Source organism: Rhamphochromis sp. 'chilingali' (assembly GCF_963969265.1).
Source record: "Rhamphochromis sp. 'chilingali' genome assembly, chromosome: 10".
Lineage (NCBI taxonomy): Eukaryota > Metazoa > Chordata > Actinopteri > Cichliformes > Cichlidae > Rhamphochromis > Rhamphochromis sp. 'chilingali'.
Window position 1 is genome coordinate 33,761,556 of NC_137937.1, and position 15,887 is coordinate 33,777,442.

The 15,887-nt window shown below is 39.3% G+C and overlaps 1 protein-coding gene and 1 long non-coding RNA gene across 2 annotated transcripts; one reads left to right on the forward strand and one right to left on the reverse strand.

The window, feature by feature from the left end:
* Positions 1-2,567: 2,567 nt before the first annotated feature.
* Positions 2,568-3,445, forward strand: LOC308404354. The gene is made up of 3 exons (XR_013973112.1): positions 2,568-2,659; positions 3,053-3,172; positions 3,253-3,445. It is a non-coding gene; the product is annotated as an uncharacterized lncRNA (long non-coding RNA).
* A 6,430-nt stretch (positions 3,446-9,875) lies between these two features.
* LOC308404511 (uncharacterized protein) lies at positions 9,876-15,887 on the reverse strand. Its single transcript, XM_080894586.1, has 9 exons — positions 15,745-15,887; positions 14,232-14,503; positions 13,541-13,694; positions 13,188-13,434; positions 12,838-12,926; positions 12,502-12,652; positions 11,483-11,640; positions 11,031-11,123; positions 9,876-10,332 (listed from the first exon to the last, which is right to left on the reverse strand). The coding sequence occupies exons 1-9, from the start codon at positions 15,825-15,827 to the stop codon at positions 10,215-10,217; spliced, it is 1,365 nt and encodes a 454-aa protein (XP_080750712.1). The 5' UTR covers positions 15,828-15,887; the 3' UTR covers positions 9,876-10,214.

Consider the following 15,887-nt stretch of genomic DNA (forward strand, 5'->3'; position numbering starts at 1 on the left):
AGTTAAAGCCATTATTATAGACTATAGTTTTGGTCTGGTTGCCTGACTTTAACCACGAGATTCTTTAAACTTACCACAAGCTATTGCCTTCTTCCTTCCTTGTTCTGCTCTGTGTACGTGTGTTGTTTTATTTTTGCAGCACAGTTCCCCCCCCCCCCCCCCCCGGAAACTTTGAGCACTTTAAAGGGGTGAAACCTGAAGTGTGAATGTTGCACGTTTGATTCATACGTGTATTGCTAACAACAGGTTTCATTTAGTTGGAGCTGCAGCTTGGGTTTCATGCAAATCACCTGAACCACAATTTGCGCACATTGCATTTTCATAGATGCTGGATCATTTTTGTGTTTTCAGCATCAACACTGTAGGGTTTTCCATGCACGTAGTTTTACTTTAATATGTCTAGGGTTCGAGTTATCTGCTGCTTAATTCTTCATAGCCACAATGGAATGACTTGAAGGCTTATCCATTTAGTTTTAGATCAATATCCACTTAACTCTTCTCCTCTTTGACAAGGAATTTTTTTTTTTTTTTTTTTTTTTTTTTTTTTTTTTATATGCATATTTGTTTTTCTATGCTGTGAGTACTATGAACTAAACTGTTATAAATTATCCAAGGATATGCAGCTCATTTTTGAAAAGGCAAAACGGGGGTATGTGGGTAAAATCGCCTTTAAATGTGTGAACTTTGGGTTTGCATGTCATATTCTGTTACATTTAGCAAGCGGCTGAGCTGTGGGATGTCTGGTGAATGTTGCCCCAATATACAAAATATTTGCTCTAATACTGCAGATTCTCACTCCAGTTGATATTATATTAATCTACACCTCTGACATCAAGCAACACCTGTTGTAAAACTATTTTGACTTGCAAATCAAAGATGAAAATGCTGCTGCTCCCCCCCCCCCCCCCCCCCCCCCAGCCATGCCTTCTAAAATGTATACCCAAAAACCAAGTTTTAACTGCAGATTCGAACAGTTGTTTATGACTGACAGCGTGAATATATTTAAAAGTTTACCATCCTATTTTCCTGTTTTGTGTTTGTTTGTTTTTGTTGTGTGTGGTTTTTTCTTTTTTTTTTTTTCTTTTTTAAAATGCACGAGAAAGTCTTTCAGGTTCTTTTGTGAATAAATGGTGAAGTGAAAAATAAATGATTTTATATATTTTATGTAACTGTTTAGGGAAAGCTTGCAAAAAATTTTTGTGATACTAAAATAAATTTCTTTGTTTTTAATTTGTCATTGTCCTTATTATGCATTTATTATATTTTAAATACAAAATGTTGCTTGGGTTTTTGTTTTTGTTTTTTGCGTTTGTATCAAGGTTGGACTGTATCAACCTTATTTGGAAAACCACTTTCAAATTAAATTAATCTCTCTGATGGTACCTGCTGGCTGGCTATGGCAGGTGGAGCAATAGCATCATATAAAGTAAAGTTTGTCTAAACAAGAAGCCACTGTGTCCTTGTTGGCCGGTCTTCCTTTGTTACTTCTCTTCTTTTCACCTTTTCTATCCATTAGCCTCCCAAAAATAGAGTATTGTCTCATTAATATATCAGAAGTGCAGCAGCACAGTGTGTTTGCCAAGAGAGCAGTGAACATAATTTCAGTGATGAATTGTTTTAGCCCAGGAACTATAGAGGTTTTGGTTGTTGTTTTCTTTTTTGACCTGAAATTTTATTTTACTTTGATTCACGCTTGAACTCACTTTTTACACTTTTAAAGACTTGAATTGCTTGAATTTCAACAAAAACTTAAATAAAATCAAGGCCTTCTACATCATGCAATAGTGAACCAAAGTGTTGCTAAAACGGCTCACACACCCCAGAAGTTTGAATGATTTTTCTTATTGTTTGTTTGTTCAGTTTAAGGAAGTTAACAGACTTTTCCATAAATGATAAAATGGAAAATTCTGTACATTTACAGTATACTCTGTACTATTTATGGACATTACCTTCAGCTATAAAACAGAAAATTCCATTTATTCACAGTATATATATATTTTTTATCATTAACAGAATTTTTCCATCAATAGAAAAATCCAAAGTTCTGTTTATATTACAGGCAATTCCTTTCACTGTAACTCATTAAATGTGCTTCTTTATATCCTTAACCTTACAATTATGACCTAATACAACATTTGCTCAAACATTTTGGCAAATTTTAAATTGAAACTCAAATTGAAACTTTTTTTAATTAATTTGTGCTTAGTACACAACATTGGTAAGTAAAATACTCTTTATTCTCCTCAGTTCAAAAGTATACTAAAATATTATGACACCATCCATCTTGTCATACAATGACTTAAGGAGGTAATGCATTTAAAAAAAAAAAAAAAAAAAAAAAACTTTTTAAAATTTGAGCTTTCTTTTTTTTTTTTTTCCCCTTGAAATCAGTTTGTTCTCATGTGTGTTCGGAGAGCCGGTTACATGACAGCACAGGATTTATTAATTATTATTATTAATATTTAACTATTAATCAAAGTTTTGCTGAACATAAGGATCTGGTTTGCATCAGTCACATGACTACCATTAACCAATGATCACCCTTGATGCTGGTTACGAGCTAGAACGAGCTCGCAAAGAGCACGCGCATTTTTGCCATCTAAGCGGTGCAGGAGAAACAGAAATTAATTGGGAGACGCAGACTGATACAACAAAAACAGTAAGTTGGGTATACAGTGTAGACGATAGCGTTCGGGAGTATAAGTAGTGCTGGTCATAGCTGCTAGCTAACTGGCTAAGGGTGCCATTGGGTCTGTAGCTCTGTCTACCGTTTTAGGGAACATATTTCATTTTAAAGTAAGTTACAGGGATTTTCCTGCCTTTCTGGAGGACTTATATTTCAATAAAAACTGTATAATATGCATATCCACATAATTATGGATTATTGTAATTATATCTGTTTATACATTTTCGATATTGTCTTCAGTGATTTTCATTTCTTTAGACTCTACTTCAGGCCAGAGTTTGTCAAACATTTGTACCTTGAAAGTTTCACCAGGGAGGAGCACTGCTTTTTCTTTGGCCTGTAAAATGACACCATCAAAATGTCTAGGTGTACGGCGTAATCCTTAGGAAATTCCCAAGTTGGTACACTGATTGGCTATCCTGTGGCACGGTCAACTGCATCTACGGGGCTGGCAGGACTTGACTGTTGCCTGCAGCACATCCACAGGTTTTTGAGTTTATTCTTGAACCAACATCCACATGCAATTTCAAGAGCCATCTGCCTTGGCTTGACTGTTTTTCTGCCAGCAGTGGCAGTGACAGAGGAGACATCGAGTGCAGGGGTGCCCTGGGAAGACCTCAGATCTGCAGCTGTCGACTGCGAGCACAGGTCCACCATGTTTCCTACAAAATTAGAGAGCTGTTCTGTGGTGACGTCGTCTGGGCAACCTGACAGAAACTCATCCCACTTCTCAGGTGTAATGTTGTTGAACAATTGCCCTACAAGTGATGTATATTTATATATATGTACACACACATATATATATATATATATATATATATATATATATATATCAAGATAGAGGTAGAGAGATATAATATCCCTTGGTTGTGACGTCAAAGTGCGTCACAACCAAACTAAACTGTTGCCTATCAACCGCTACACGTCTCTGGCTGAATGCCCAGAACAGTTTTTTTTTTTAATGTAGAAAAAATGTAGGGCCTATATCAGGGGTGGGCAACTCGCTGTGCTGGATCAAGGACACATCTAAAACCTGCAGGACACCTGCCCTCGAGGCCTGGAGTTGCCCTTCCCTGGTCTATATGGTCCATCAAAGTGATGTTTGAAGTAAGTGATATGGTTGACAAACTGAAGCTTTCTGGGAAATATTGAAATGATATTAAAATGTGCTCTAATATTAAAATGTGCTGAAATCCACACCATGTTCAAAGATTTTATTAGAATCATGTGTGTAGGCTGGATTTCAAAAGGTAACTATAAACCATCCAACCCGATCTGGAAGTGCCAAAAACAGCCTTTATCTGGTGTTGACATGTTTTCCACGTCCCTCCTGATGGCTTCGTCCCAGAGTCAGAAAGATGCATGTTAGTTTTACTAGTATCTGGTGCTAAATTTTCCACGGATGTGAGCTGTAAAGTGCTTAAGGTGTAAATAAATAAAAATGAATATGTATTGTATGCATTGTATGTACGTGTAGTTAAATGTGGTTTGCTAAAAGTACTTGACTGATCAGTAAGATTATAAAAGTACTAAAGACACAACTTTACGGCATCAAAAAGCCAGGAACAGTTCCAGCAATGCCTTGCTCCATGCAGATGTTAGTGTAATGTGGATAACTGACTGCTAAAGGGTTGTTTTACAAAAAAAGATGACTTCTGAACAGGGCAACAAAGTATTAAACACTTATAAATAGAGCAGTTCATATATTTATCTGTAGTCAGTTATGTGGCTGGAAAACTGGGCAGCCGGAAAGATCAGATGTATACTTTTCTGTTGTTATCATTTCAAGAGGAATATTTGAAACGTAAACCTACACCATGTTGCTCAATTTCCTCAGAATCATCTGTGTGGCCTGAAATTAAAAAGGTAACATCAAACCATAAGGTTCGCCTGCTTGCAGAGCTTCCAGGACCAAAAATTACCGCCGTGTAGAGTTGGCATGTTTCCTCTGTGCTGTCTCTGGTTTCTTTACCTCCCACATTCCGAAGGTATGCATGTTAGCTTAGTTTTTGATCGATGATAACTTGATACAATGAATTCCAGTCTCTTTCCCCCCCAAAAAAAACATGTTTACGCTCTGGTACAAAAATCGATTTTGGCTTCTTTGGACAGTTTCCATTTTCATAACTCTGCTAAGGGTGAACTGTTTTATTATTCTCTACTTGTAATCGGAAGTAACTGTCTGCTCTTGATTAGCAAGTCTGATATTTTATTAGTTTGTTATTTAGTGATAATTAGCGAGGGAGATTTCGATCAAACCTACCAATCTGATGTGCGTGATCCTGGATCAAGCCTTCTCAGTTCTTATTTTAAATCTGAATTATTACGCCTTTATATTTGGCACATTTTGAATAAAAATTAACCCATACTAATAATCCACTTTATTGTTGTACCTGTTGGATTCGGCAGGTGGAGCTGTAGCACCAACATATGAAGTAAGATTTGTGCCTAAAGAGGCTGTTACACATCACCTGGATCAGAAATCTACCTTACAGGACAGATATGTCAGTTATAAAGTAGGCATAGTAAAAAGGCATAGTACTAACACACAATATGTATCTGGCCACATACAAGAGAGAAAGAGTCACATGTTTCATTGATATGTTGGTTTCCACATATGTGCAAAAGTGATCAGGTCACTGATGAAAATGACCTGGTTGGGAAAGATTCTCTGATTAAATGTGCAGAGGCAAAGATACCATGTACACACAGCCTTATTTACAGACTAAAAATATATATAAATTGCACAAAATTATTTTTTATTTAGGAAAAAGGAGAAATCAAATCTTACTCATTCAGTAGATTAGTGGGGCGGTTTACACATTTGCCTAACATGCTAGAGATCTTCTGTTTGACCCCAGGAGGAGACAGAAGTCCAATGCACCTGAGGATTCATTTGTTGTCTAGTTCCTCCTAAATCATTTGAAGTCATCCCCTCTGGTTTCCTTTGTCATATAATTTTCCCACTCATCTCAGAATGAAAGAGGAAAAAAATGTATGTCTCTCTCATTTCAGAGGAATATTTGAAAAGTAAACCCCTTACATGATTTCTTGAGAATCACCTGTGTGGGCTGGAATTAAAGAGGTAACTTCAAACCACAAGGGTGCCTCCAGGGCTGAAAAATGAACCCAGTGTGAAAGAAGTGAGTTTCTGTGGTATTTTCCCCTGTGCCTCCTTTAGGTACTTTGACTTCCTCCCACAGTCCAAAGGCATGCATGTTAGCTTAATTAGTGGTTGTTGATGAACTGGCCATGACTGAATCACATAAAATTCTACATAATTAATAAATAATCCAGACTTCACAGCATTAAAAAACGTTGTTCAAGTGCAAAAATCAACTTTACAGTTCTTCCACCTCTACACTTTCATGGTTGAAATGGCCTAAAGCTGAAACAATGCTTTAAAAATCTGAAGCAATAACCTGCTCAGGACGTCCTATCAGGGTTGATTGTTTGAAAAGTCTCCACTCAAACACGTGATGTGAAACAAAATAGTTTCTCACGGTGAGTCGGCTGCAATGTCTTTAATATGTCCTTTATGATTGTGTGGGTGGGTGTACACAGGTGTGTTAAGAGGTGATTTTGTACTTGATATCAGTGCACACACCTTAAAAACACCATGAACAATGAAACAACCTTGTAGCCATAGAGACCAGTCATCCTGCACAGATTTGCCTCAAAGTATCCGAGGGAAGTGTCCACCTGTCAGTCTCGCAAGATCTAAAGGGGGAAAAATCCCAGAAACATAAGATCAACTAAATCCAGGTTGGTGCTCCAAGCCCTTTCGCTACCCTGAGCTCTACAGCATCAGCTCATTTGGTCAAAGGTCTACTCTGAACCAGCAGAGGTCGCTATTACTTTTCCTGTGACGTGTCATGGCCTGACACGGTGAATGATGGTGATCCAAAGCACTTACTATCAAAAAAGAGAACAACAAAAGGAATAACATGAAATGTGGTGAGGATGAGCTGGAATGCACTTCAGAATGCATGATGCAGAGGTATATAATGAGACCCATCACATTTCTCAGTTTCTACAACCTCGAGTCCTTTCTTTACCTACTTACCTTATGCGGAGACACAAGGAGAGAGGAACTGAAGCAACAAGTATAATTAAGTTAAGTAGCCATGCTTTTGTAGCGATCACCTTTAAGAAATGTCAATTAAACATTTAAACGTTTTATCTTTAACTGTATTCAGAAGGTGACGCATCATTCTTATGTATTCTTATGTATCATGTGTTCCTGTTGTGTTGTAATTTCTTAGTAAAAGACTAAGTCTTAGTAAGTAGACTTCTGTGAAGGATAAGTCTGTGCATCTTCACTCCTAGTTCCTCTTTCTTGCTTCCTAGAAATGAGATATCCTTGATGACAGTGCACTGAGATTGATTTTTGGGTCACATGGGGGAAGACAGAAAGGAGAGAAGGTAATAAACCACGCAAGCAGAGAAGCAAAACAAAATAAGTAATAATAAGTGATTGCCCGTATTTCATCAGACCCACACGAAAAATCTGCTGTGATGCACATTTCAACACCTCCTTAATGACTGTCCAACCAAGAGGGATGACATCAGTAACAATTTTCTCAAGGAATTTCAAAGGAACTGCAGGAGGAAGTGAACCAGGTCACCATCAGTCCATGTCGGTTCAGGGCCAGGGTTTTTGGTTGGGTTCAAGTTGACACAATTTTAACCAAATAGAAAACCTTTTAAGAGAAAAGCTGTAGAGACAAAACTGATATGAGGCTTTGTTCCCAATGTAACATCTCGTAGTAGCTTGTAGTAGAGAGGAGCTGGACCTGAACCTTTGTAGTAACATTTTGCATCCAACATTTAATTTTTTCCAACTTCTTTCTTTCATTCCTCAGACACAAGTACAGCAGACATAAATGTGCAAAAAAGAGAAAAAAAGTTATACAAATAAAATTACAATAAAAAACTTTTCATCCCCACTTTTCTTCCAGGTGTATGAATCTCTTATATATTTTTACAATGCACTGTTTGCCTTCATATAGACCCATATAATAAAGAAATAACCATTTCACTCAGTAGCTCCTGGAACAGTCTGACATTTTCTGTAAGCGAGGACAGGAGAGGACGGCAACATTTCTTTGGTGCGTTGACCTCATTCAGAACACTTTCATTTTTCTGCCCAACACACACACACACACACACACACACACACACACACACACACACACACACACACACACACACACACACATTTTGTTTGTATGATAGAAGGCTTGTTGTTGACGAAGGATGGAAGAACATCCACATTGTCTCATGATGATTTGCCTCTTTCCCAGGATTCCATGGTGTACGTGGGCACGTGGGCGGGACTGGATGGTCAGCTAGTCTGGTTTTCCTCAGAAAGAACAGGCCTGATGCCACTAATGGGAGCTCCACAAAGGAGAAAACTGCTTTTGTTACGTTATAGTTAATATTCTGTGTAATTGGATACAATTAGCTAATTATTTGGCATTGGATCCATCAGAGTTCTATTGCATAAACACTTAAATTAGTTTTGAAATTTCTTAAATGAAGTGTTTTCAGCAACGTGATTTGCTTTATTAACTATTACCAAATAAGTAGGATTCAAAGTTAAGGTTAAGAAAAGTGGGTATCACTGATAGCGTTTCATTTAGAGTCTGAACAATCAGCTTTATTAAAGAGTAAACCTGTGGTTTGATCAGATCTGACTTGCAGAGAAAAAACCCACATAGTCAGATGTTGATTATAATTTCTAAACTAATTTGTCCCCTTAATCATCTGATGATTAATGCACAACCCTTCCTGGTCATATGGACACCAGGCATGGTTGTGACTGTCCTCATGTCTGCAGTCCCCTGCGTCTCGTGCACAATCTTCATTAAAATGTGAGAGCCCCCACCACCCAACCAGTCGCTGCACATGGCTGACCCTCCCTGAGCCTTGTTCTGCAGGCAGTTTCTTCCTGTAAAAAGGGAGATTTTCCTTCCCACTGTCGCCAAGTGTTTGCTCAAAGTGGATTGTTTCAATCTAGGGAATTTCTCTGAATTATTGTACTGTGTTTACCTTATAATCTAAACTCTCTTGAGGCAACGGTTGCTTTGATTTGGTGCTATATAATAAAACAGAATTCAATTTCACTGAGTTTGTGCTAAAGAAAAACTGTGGTGAAGCACAGACATGCGGCTTATTTGGGCAGTTTACTCATTATTTTTTTATCAGTCACGGAGGCACCTTTACCTGTTGTTGTTGGGAGTGTTCAAGATCCACGCTTGGGTATGGTTGTGCCAGTCATATTGAAGCCAAGTGTAGTTTCAATATTAGTGAAAAACTTGGATTTGAAATCCAGAAAAAGTAAAATTATGCCCTTACTCAAGCTAAAGCAAGTTGTTTCTGACCCCTGTCAGAAAATAAACAAATTCATAAATACACCGATGTAACAGAAGCAAACATTTGTGCAATGTATGGTTTTACTCATTATATATATATAAGATAACTCAGAACGAGCAGAGCTACTGTAACAGGCTGCCACACACGGGGGGCGCCGGAAGAAATATATTTTCCAGTTTTTTTTAAAGAACTTTAAATTCTGTTTTATTGTAGTTATGACTGTCTATTTCCATGAAAACTGTGTGTGAATCATAATAAACTCATACTGTGTAAAATTCTCTGGCTTTTGGATCCAGAGTGGTGAATGTAACTGTGAGGGGAGAGTCACCCTCTGCAGGAAAAACACTGTTGAGCCAGTTTATTAAAAACAGATGTCTATGCTATTAATTATGTCTATGTGTGCTGCAGAAAAGCTTGTAAAACCCACAAGTGTATCGGAGCCTCGTGACTTGTATACGTATGTGTGTATGCGTGTGAGTATGGGTATTCCAGATTGGCCTCAACTTCCTGTTTGACCTAAGTCAACAGACTCACACATACAGCTGTAGCACTGCTGCTACGTCATGTTGCATCACTCGCCAACACTCACTGCTGCTGACCGTTCAATGTGCTTTCCTGTGCACTCAGAGTCACCTAGGAATTTTTTTGTAGTGAAATCTGAGGCTGTGTGCATTTTATCCAGTCGTGAAATCGCACTTTGGCGAAAAAAATAAATGGAGGAATGCAGAGGTCGCAGCAAATGTATGCAGGCCAAAATAGCTTAAACAGTGTACACCATGTGAGATTTTTTAAGAGCACAGACAGGTTGTCGTCTGAACTATCAGCTTATGCGGGCTGTCGTACATACATACCAGTATGATTAAAACTTCAACAGTGAGGTTTAATTGCCAGATTTGGATGATGACTATACCGTGCAGATTATGACGCGTGTGGGAATAAAACTTTAATCATTAATAATTCCTGAGACGAACACAAATTTTTAAACGCTGATGTTTTTCTTTATGTGGACATGACCTGACATACAGATGTGGACGTGTTAAATGCTTAAACGTGCTCTCAAGTCAGTATGTTTGTAGACAAATACATCAGCATTTAGAGGAAATGCAGGAACAGAATTCTAGGTTTTTTTATTTTCTTGCTGGATTTGGGTTCAGCAGACTGATGAGGTGGAGGGTCCTGCTTCTGCATGAGTGTCCCGAGAAGCCAGGTCAGATGGGTTAGACCTATCATCAGAGGCTGCGGTCAATGCCTTGTGACAGCCGGGTTTCCTGAGAGATTTATAAAGAAGCATAATGAAACAAAATCCAACCGCACAGTTTCTTTTTTAGCACTTCTAATTCTTAGAAGCACAAAAATATTATTGAGAAATGACATCACAACCAACAACCTAATTAATCTCACACTCCTTTTACTTCTGTTTTTGTCCTCTACCCACTCCAAAATCATACTGAGGATGTTGAACTCCCTAATGCTCCACTTTATTCCCTTTCGTAAGAGTTTTTTCTCAGCAAACGGCTCCCTGCTGATCAATGATGATGAGTCGTCTCTATTTTCTGAGGCGGCTGAGGTCCTTCGACATCTGTCTGACAATGCTCAGGATTTTCTATGAGTTGTGGCTAGTGCTATTCTCTATGTTGTTGCATGCTGTGGGAGCAGGTTCAGTGTCGCAGATACCAAAAAAAGACTCAATAAACTGATTGGCCAGTAATGTTGTGGGGATGGAGCTGGATTCCCTTAAGGTGGTGTCGAATGTTGTCCAAGATAAAGACAATGCTGAATAATACCTCCCACCCACTCCATGACATGTTGGCTAGCCACAGGAGCACATTCAGTGAGAGACTGAGATTACCTAAAAGCACCACTGAACGACCTGTGGCCATCTCCCTGTACAACTCCTCCATCTAATACACTGTAAGCCAGTGGCAGCTGGCTGCTGGTGGACTGATGTCCTGCACCAGAGACGTACCTCCATCTGGGTCGAGGTAAGAAGCCAAGATCGCCCGGCCTGTAGCGGCTCAACAAAAACAGTGGATCTGTGCCAAGGTTCAAAGTCTCTGGGCTGAGGACAAATAGAATGACAGGACTGTTGTTATTAATTAACATTTTTTTGCGTGTTATCATTTTCTACTTTACCTTAGCACTTTATCTTTTCTTTTTGAGAAAAAAACATATCATGGTGTTTTTGAAACCAAAACAAAAGTCACAGCAACTAAGCAAAAGCTTATTTATAGAGGCGTACATTGTTTTTTGACTATTTTGAGGCCAACTGGGAGATAATCTGGCTCTCATGGGCCTCAGTCGGGCAAAGATCCAGTTCACTGCTATGAAGAACCTGGCAGCTTTCAGCAGATATCAGGCCACCATTTTCACGACTCATTACACTAACATACACAAACCGGGCAAAGTGTTTCCAAGCACCTGACTGTTCTGGGGCCAGATGTCTGCAGTTTCTGCCCTCGACTGCTCTTCTCTGGGGAATTATAAAGAGCGGACTCTGTTCCATGGGATGTGTTGCTTTCCAGGATCTCACGCAGCTTCTGGATCTTCCCCTGAGCCTCAGAGAATTTCTCTAAGCCCTTCAGAGGACAGAGAACAAAACCATTATCTCGGTGGATGAGACAGTGTACACATTAGCGGGTAAGTCACAAAATAATATTTTGTTCTCATAATACTATAGCGTTAAAAGACAATAAGGCTAATCAGTTAATAGTGTTCACTTCACCCTAGGCCACCTAATGTGAAAGTGTTAGAATTTTGAGTTTCTTTTTGTGTTCAGAAAAAATCAAAGCACTCACCAGTAGTTGGCAAATTACATCTTAGTTAGGTGAAAGATTTATATGAAATCTTGCCTCTTGCAAAACAATAATCAATACAGTGGCTCAAAATTTCACCTAAAATGAATGAGGTTAATGTGAATAGAAGTAAACAAACTTGCAACAAATTACTGAATTTTACTCACATCTGAATCAAAAGATTAGTTCATTATCAGGCATCTGGAGAACTTCAAGACATATTGGGGAGGTCATTTAGCCATTTAAATGAGCTGTGTTGGATCAAGGACATGTCTAAAACCTGCAGGACACCGGCCCTCGAGGCCTGAAGTTCCCTGCCCCTAATCTAACGTATCACACACAGAATAACTGTTTCACGATACCATCGTTATTGTTGTGTATGTTTTATGATGCCATTGTATCATTTGTGAATTAACATTTATACCTTCATGCCAGAGTTTTACCTGTTGTGGAATATCTGGATACCTGGTTTCTTGGATGCCTGTCTCAATAGCAGAACATAGGGAGGATTTCCAGCAGTCTTCAATTAATACCAATCAAACTGGACCACCAAGCACAGAACTATCTCCCATACAAACATTATGATATGCTGTGGCTGCAATCAAATGGCTAAAGGCCATAGTTATTGTCAGGCTGTGTTCTTACCATCACAGCAGGTCTCAGAATGTTTGCTGCTTTCTCCATGTCTGCCTTGAGTTGCCTCCTCCTACTCATCTCCTCCTGGAGCTCAGCCTCCAGCTGAGCTGCCTCAGCTTTCTTTTGACTGCACACTTCAGAATCCAAGTTCAGCTGCTGTCTGAAATTATAACACAGAATAAAAGTTGACCCAATGTGGGTGTGGCTCAGTGGTAGAGCATCTGACTGTAGAGAAGCTGTCTCTGTTAAAGTCTCTATTAAAGCTTTTGTATGTTGCTACTATCAGGAAGTTAAAAAAATAATCTTGGAGAAACAGAAATAAATAAAAAGTAAAGAAGTAAAGACCTCAGGTCCTGTTTCTTGGCCAGCAAGAGGCTGTAGTTATTCAGCTGAACCTTGAGCTGCTGGCACTTCTTCGACAGGTGATCTTCTTTCTGTAAATCGGGTGATAAATATGGAGACATGAAGAATGAAAACGAGTTATCAGTTAAAATAGTGTTACAATATTTTAAGGCAATACATATCTTCCCACATGCCTCATTCTACATAATAATAAAAAGCAGTAAGACTTGTATGTTGCATGTAGCAATGTAACATCAACTTTTTAAACAGAAGGCAGATGTACCAATTCAAGCTACCACAACCTCTAGGAATTACGCAGGCACATTTATGTCCCTTCTATGCAGACATCGTACCTCCTTGAGTTGGATGATGTCCTGGCTAGCTGCGTGGCTGTCCCTCTTCATGTTTTGTACTTCAAGACAGAGTTCACTCTCTTGGCATTGCAGGATGGATTTCTCTTTCAAGAGTTTAAAGCTCTCTGCTGTAAGCTCCTTGACTTTTTTAAGCACCTCTGCGTGCTGAATCTTCTCCTCCTCAACAATTGCTGAAACTTTATTTTTGATGGAGCTCCACACTTGTTTCTCACAGTCTTGAAACACTCTGTTGTTGGAGAACAGGGGTCAGTAAGTCGACGCAGCATCCAGAGGGAACAACTCCTCCTGCAGTTATAACTGTAGCTTGAATTTAACTCTGCACTAGATCTTACTTTGCCCCCTGTAAATCCAATTGTTTCTGCAGTCTGGCGATGGCAGCTCCATATTCTTCCCTCGTAGTGTATAGCTGCTTCTCAATAAACTCCACGTAGGCCAGTCGCTGTGTCATCCTCTCCCTCTCCTTCTGCTGCTGGTCCAGCTTCTCCTCTGAGTGGTGGAAAGGAGGTGCAAATGAAAACAGGAAGCTAGAAACATCCCAGTGTAAGCTTCACACAGTCTCAACAACGGTTTTGCAAAAATCATGGTTTGGACACTGTGGTTATGATGTTTTTGCAAATCTCTCAAAAAGGCAGACACAAAATTTAAAACAGCAATTTTAAGGTTCAACCCACAATCAAATTAATATATTTTTCTCCTGGTCTGGCTATAAATGTGCACAGTGGTGCAGCAGCTAGCTCATTAGCACTGTTGCCTCTTAGTGAGAAGGTTCCTGGTTTCAAACTCCCGACTGGCTGGGCCTTGTGTGCTCGTCTTGTACCTGTGTGGGTCCAGCTAATCCACCTTCACCCCACCCCAAAGATACACATCTTAGGTTAACTGCTGATTCTAAATTGGGCATGTGGCATGTGGTGGTGCGTCTCTGTGATGGACTGGCCAACTTCTGCCCCATGTTTAGACCAGCTGACTTAACCGAACACAAGATGATGAAAAATAATAAATGATCTGACTCAGCGTCTATCTCACTTTGCAACGTGCTCTTTGACTTGAGTCTGTCCACTTCCTTCTGTAGCTCCTCCTTCTGCTGGTTGAGATGCAGCTTGAGCTCATCGGTTTCCTTTTTGTCAGCTTGCTGCTGATGCTCCAACACCTTACTCAGCTCCGCAACCTTTTTCTCTACTGCATTTGAGGAGTCTGTCAGGTAATTACATATATCGTCCCTGTCCCTCCCCATTGCTCCATACCAAATTCTGAGGTCATCTATCAGTTTCTTCAGCTCGTCACATCTGAGCTGACACCTGCAGTACAAAAAAGGACATATGGGTTTAGAATTTATGAATCTAATATGAGATGCTGAGCTGAAACTGCTGTAGCTGGTACATCAGAATAGTGAAAAAGGAAGTTTTAAGATTTTATAATTGAGGAAGAAATAAATTTACTTGGTCCTTACAGAGGGGTGAGGTGAGGTTGACAGGTTAAGGAGGTGAGTTGAGCCTAGAGTCTGAAAGATGGTTATCTTTTTGCCATTGTAACTTTTGCTGAACAGATAACCTGGTCCAGATCATGTCATGTTCAGAGTTTTGCTTTAAAATCATCTGGAAGCGCCACGTTTTCACTAACTCTTTTATTTACAGTATAGAGATATAGAGTCTCTGCTGATGGACTGCATTTATAGCAAATGTAGCTGTTAAGTTTTGTTGTTGTGAAATATGTGTTGTATTGTCATTGGAATTTGCATGTAGGTCTAATCATATTCAGATGGTGATACAGAAAATTTTCTTGTTATTTTATGCATAAATGCTATGTCATTGCCACACTGAAGAAAGTTTCAAGTTCTTGACTCTGATTCTGAAAAAGGATTGTAATGTTGCTTCCTTTTTTACACCTGAGGTAAAGATCATAAGGAAACTACGGGCTCAGATTCAGACGGAGGATTCAAACCCAGGTCAGCTAAAGTTATTCTTCTATATTTTACAGTAAATAGAATTTTTAGCTTTCATAATTAAATTATGGATTTGAGGCTGTTTGTTGTCACTATTTAATTTAATTTAATGTCTTTCAGATTTTTTTAAAATCACATGTAAGAAGAATTGCATAGCAGTTAGGCACCATGTTATTAGTAGCTGGTACTGTAGAAACCTTCAAGATAAAAACAGTCAGTCACAACATAGCTGCCATTTGATCCAAAAGCTGATGAAGCACACACAGATACATGTAACCTATGAAGCTGTTCTATAATCACGTGTTTAAAAGTTTTGGGACATTTTTGGTGGTGGTCAGAGGGCCCGGTGGCGCCTGTGTCCGGCAGCCTCGCCTCTGTCAGTGCGCCCCAGGGCAGCTGTGGCTACAATGTAGCTTGCTATCGCCAGTGTGTGAATGTGTGTGTGAATGGGTGAATGACTGAATGTAGTGTGAAGCGCTTTGGGGTCCTATGGACTAGAAAAGCGCTATACAAATGCAGGCCATTTACCATTTTTGTGTTATGTTAAAAGTCGTTTACCCAACAGAGGAGCAGCAACATAGAGCAATGGTTTCTTACCTTTCCAGCTCCTTATCTAAGAACTGAATTTGTGTCAAATATAAAGCCTTGTCTCTGTCAGCAGGAACTGTCTCATCTGCCATAGTTGCTGATTTTTCCGCCTTTTTTACGATAAACTTGTTGGTGCTGTGTTTTATCTCCAC

What these genes read in the sequence shown, in the direction of transcription:
- LOC308404511 (XM_080894586.1), bottom strand. Translation starts at nt 15,827, where the DNA reads ATGGCAGATGAGACAGTTCCTGCTGACAGAGACAAGGCTTTATATTTG. An exon ending in GTCAAAGAGCACGTTGCAAA is followed by an intron (nt 13,695 to 14,231) that starts GTGAGATAGACG and finishes TCCACCACTCAG; the next exon opens with AGGAGAAGCTGGACCAGCAG. An exon ending in TTGGATTTACAGGGGGCAAA is followed by an intron (nt 13,435 to 13,540) that starts GTAAGATCTAGT and finishes CTCCAACAACAG; the next exon opens with AGTGTTTCAAGACTGTGAGA.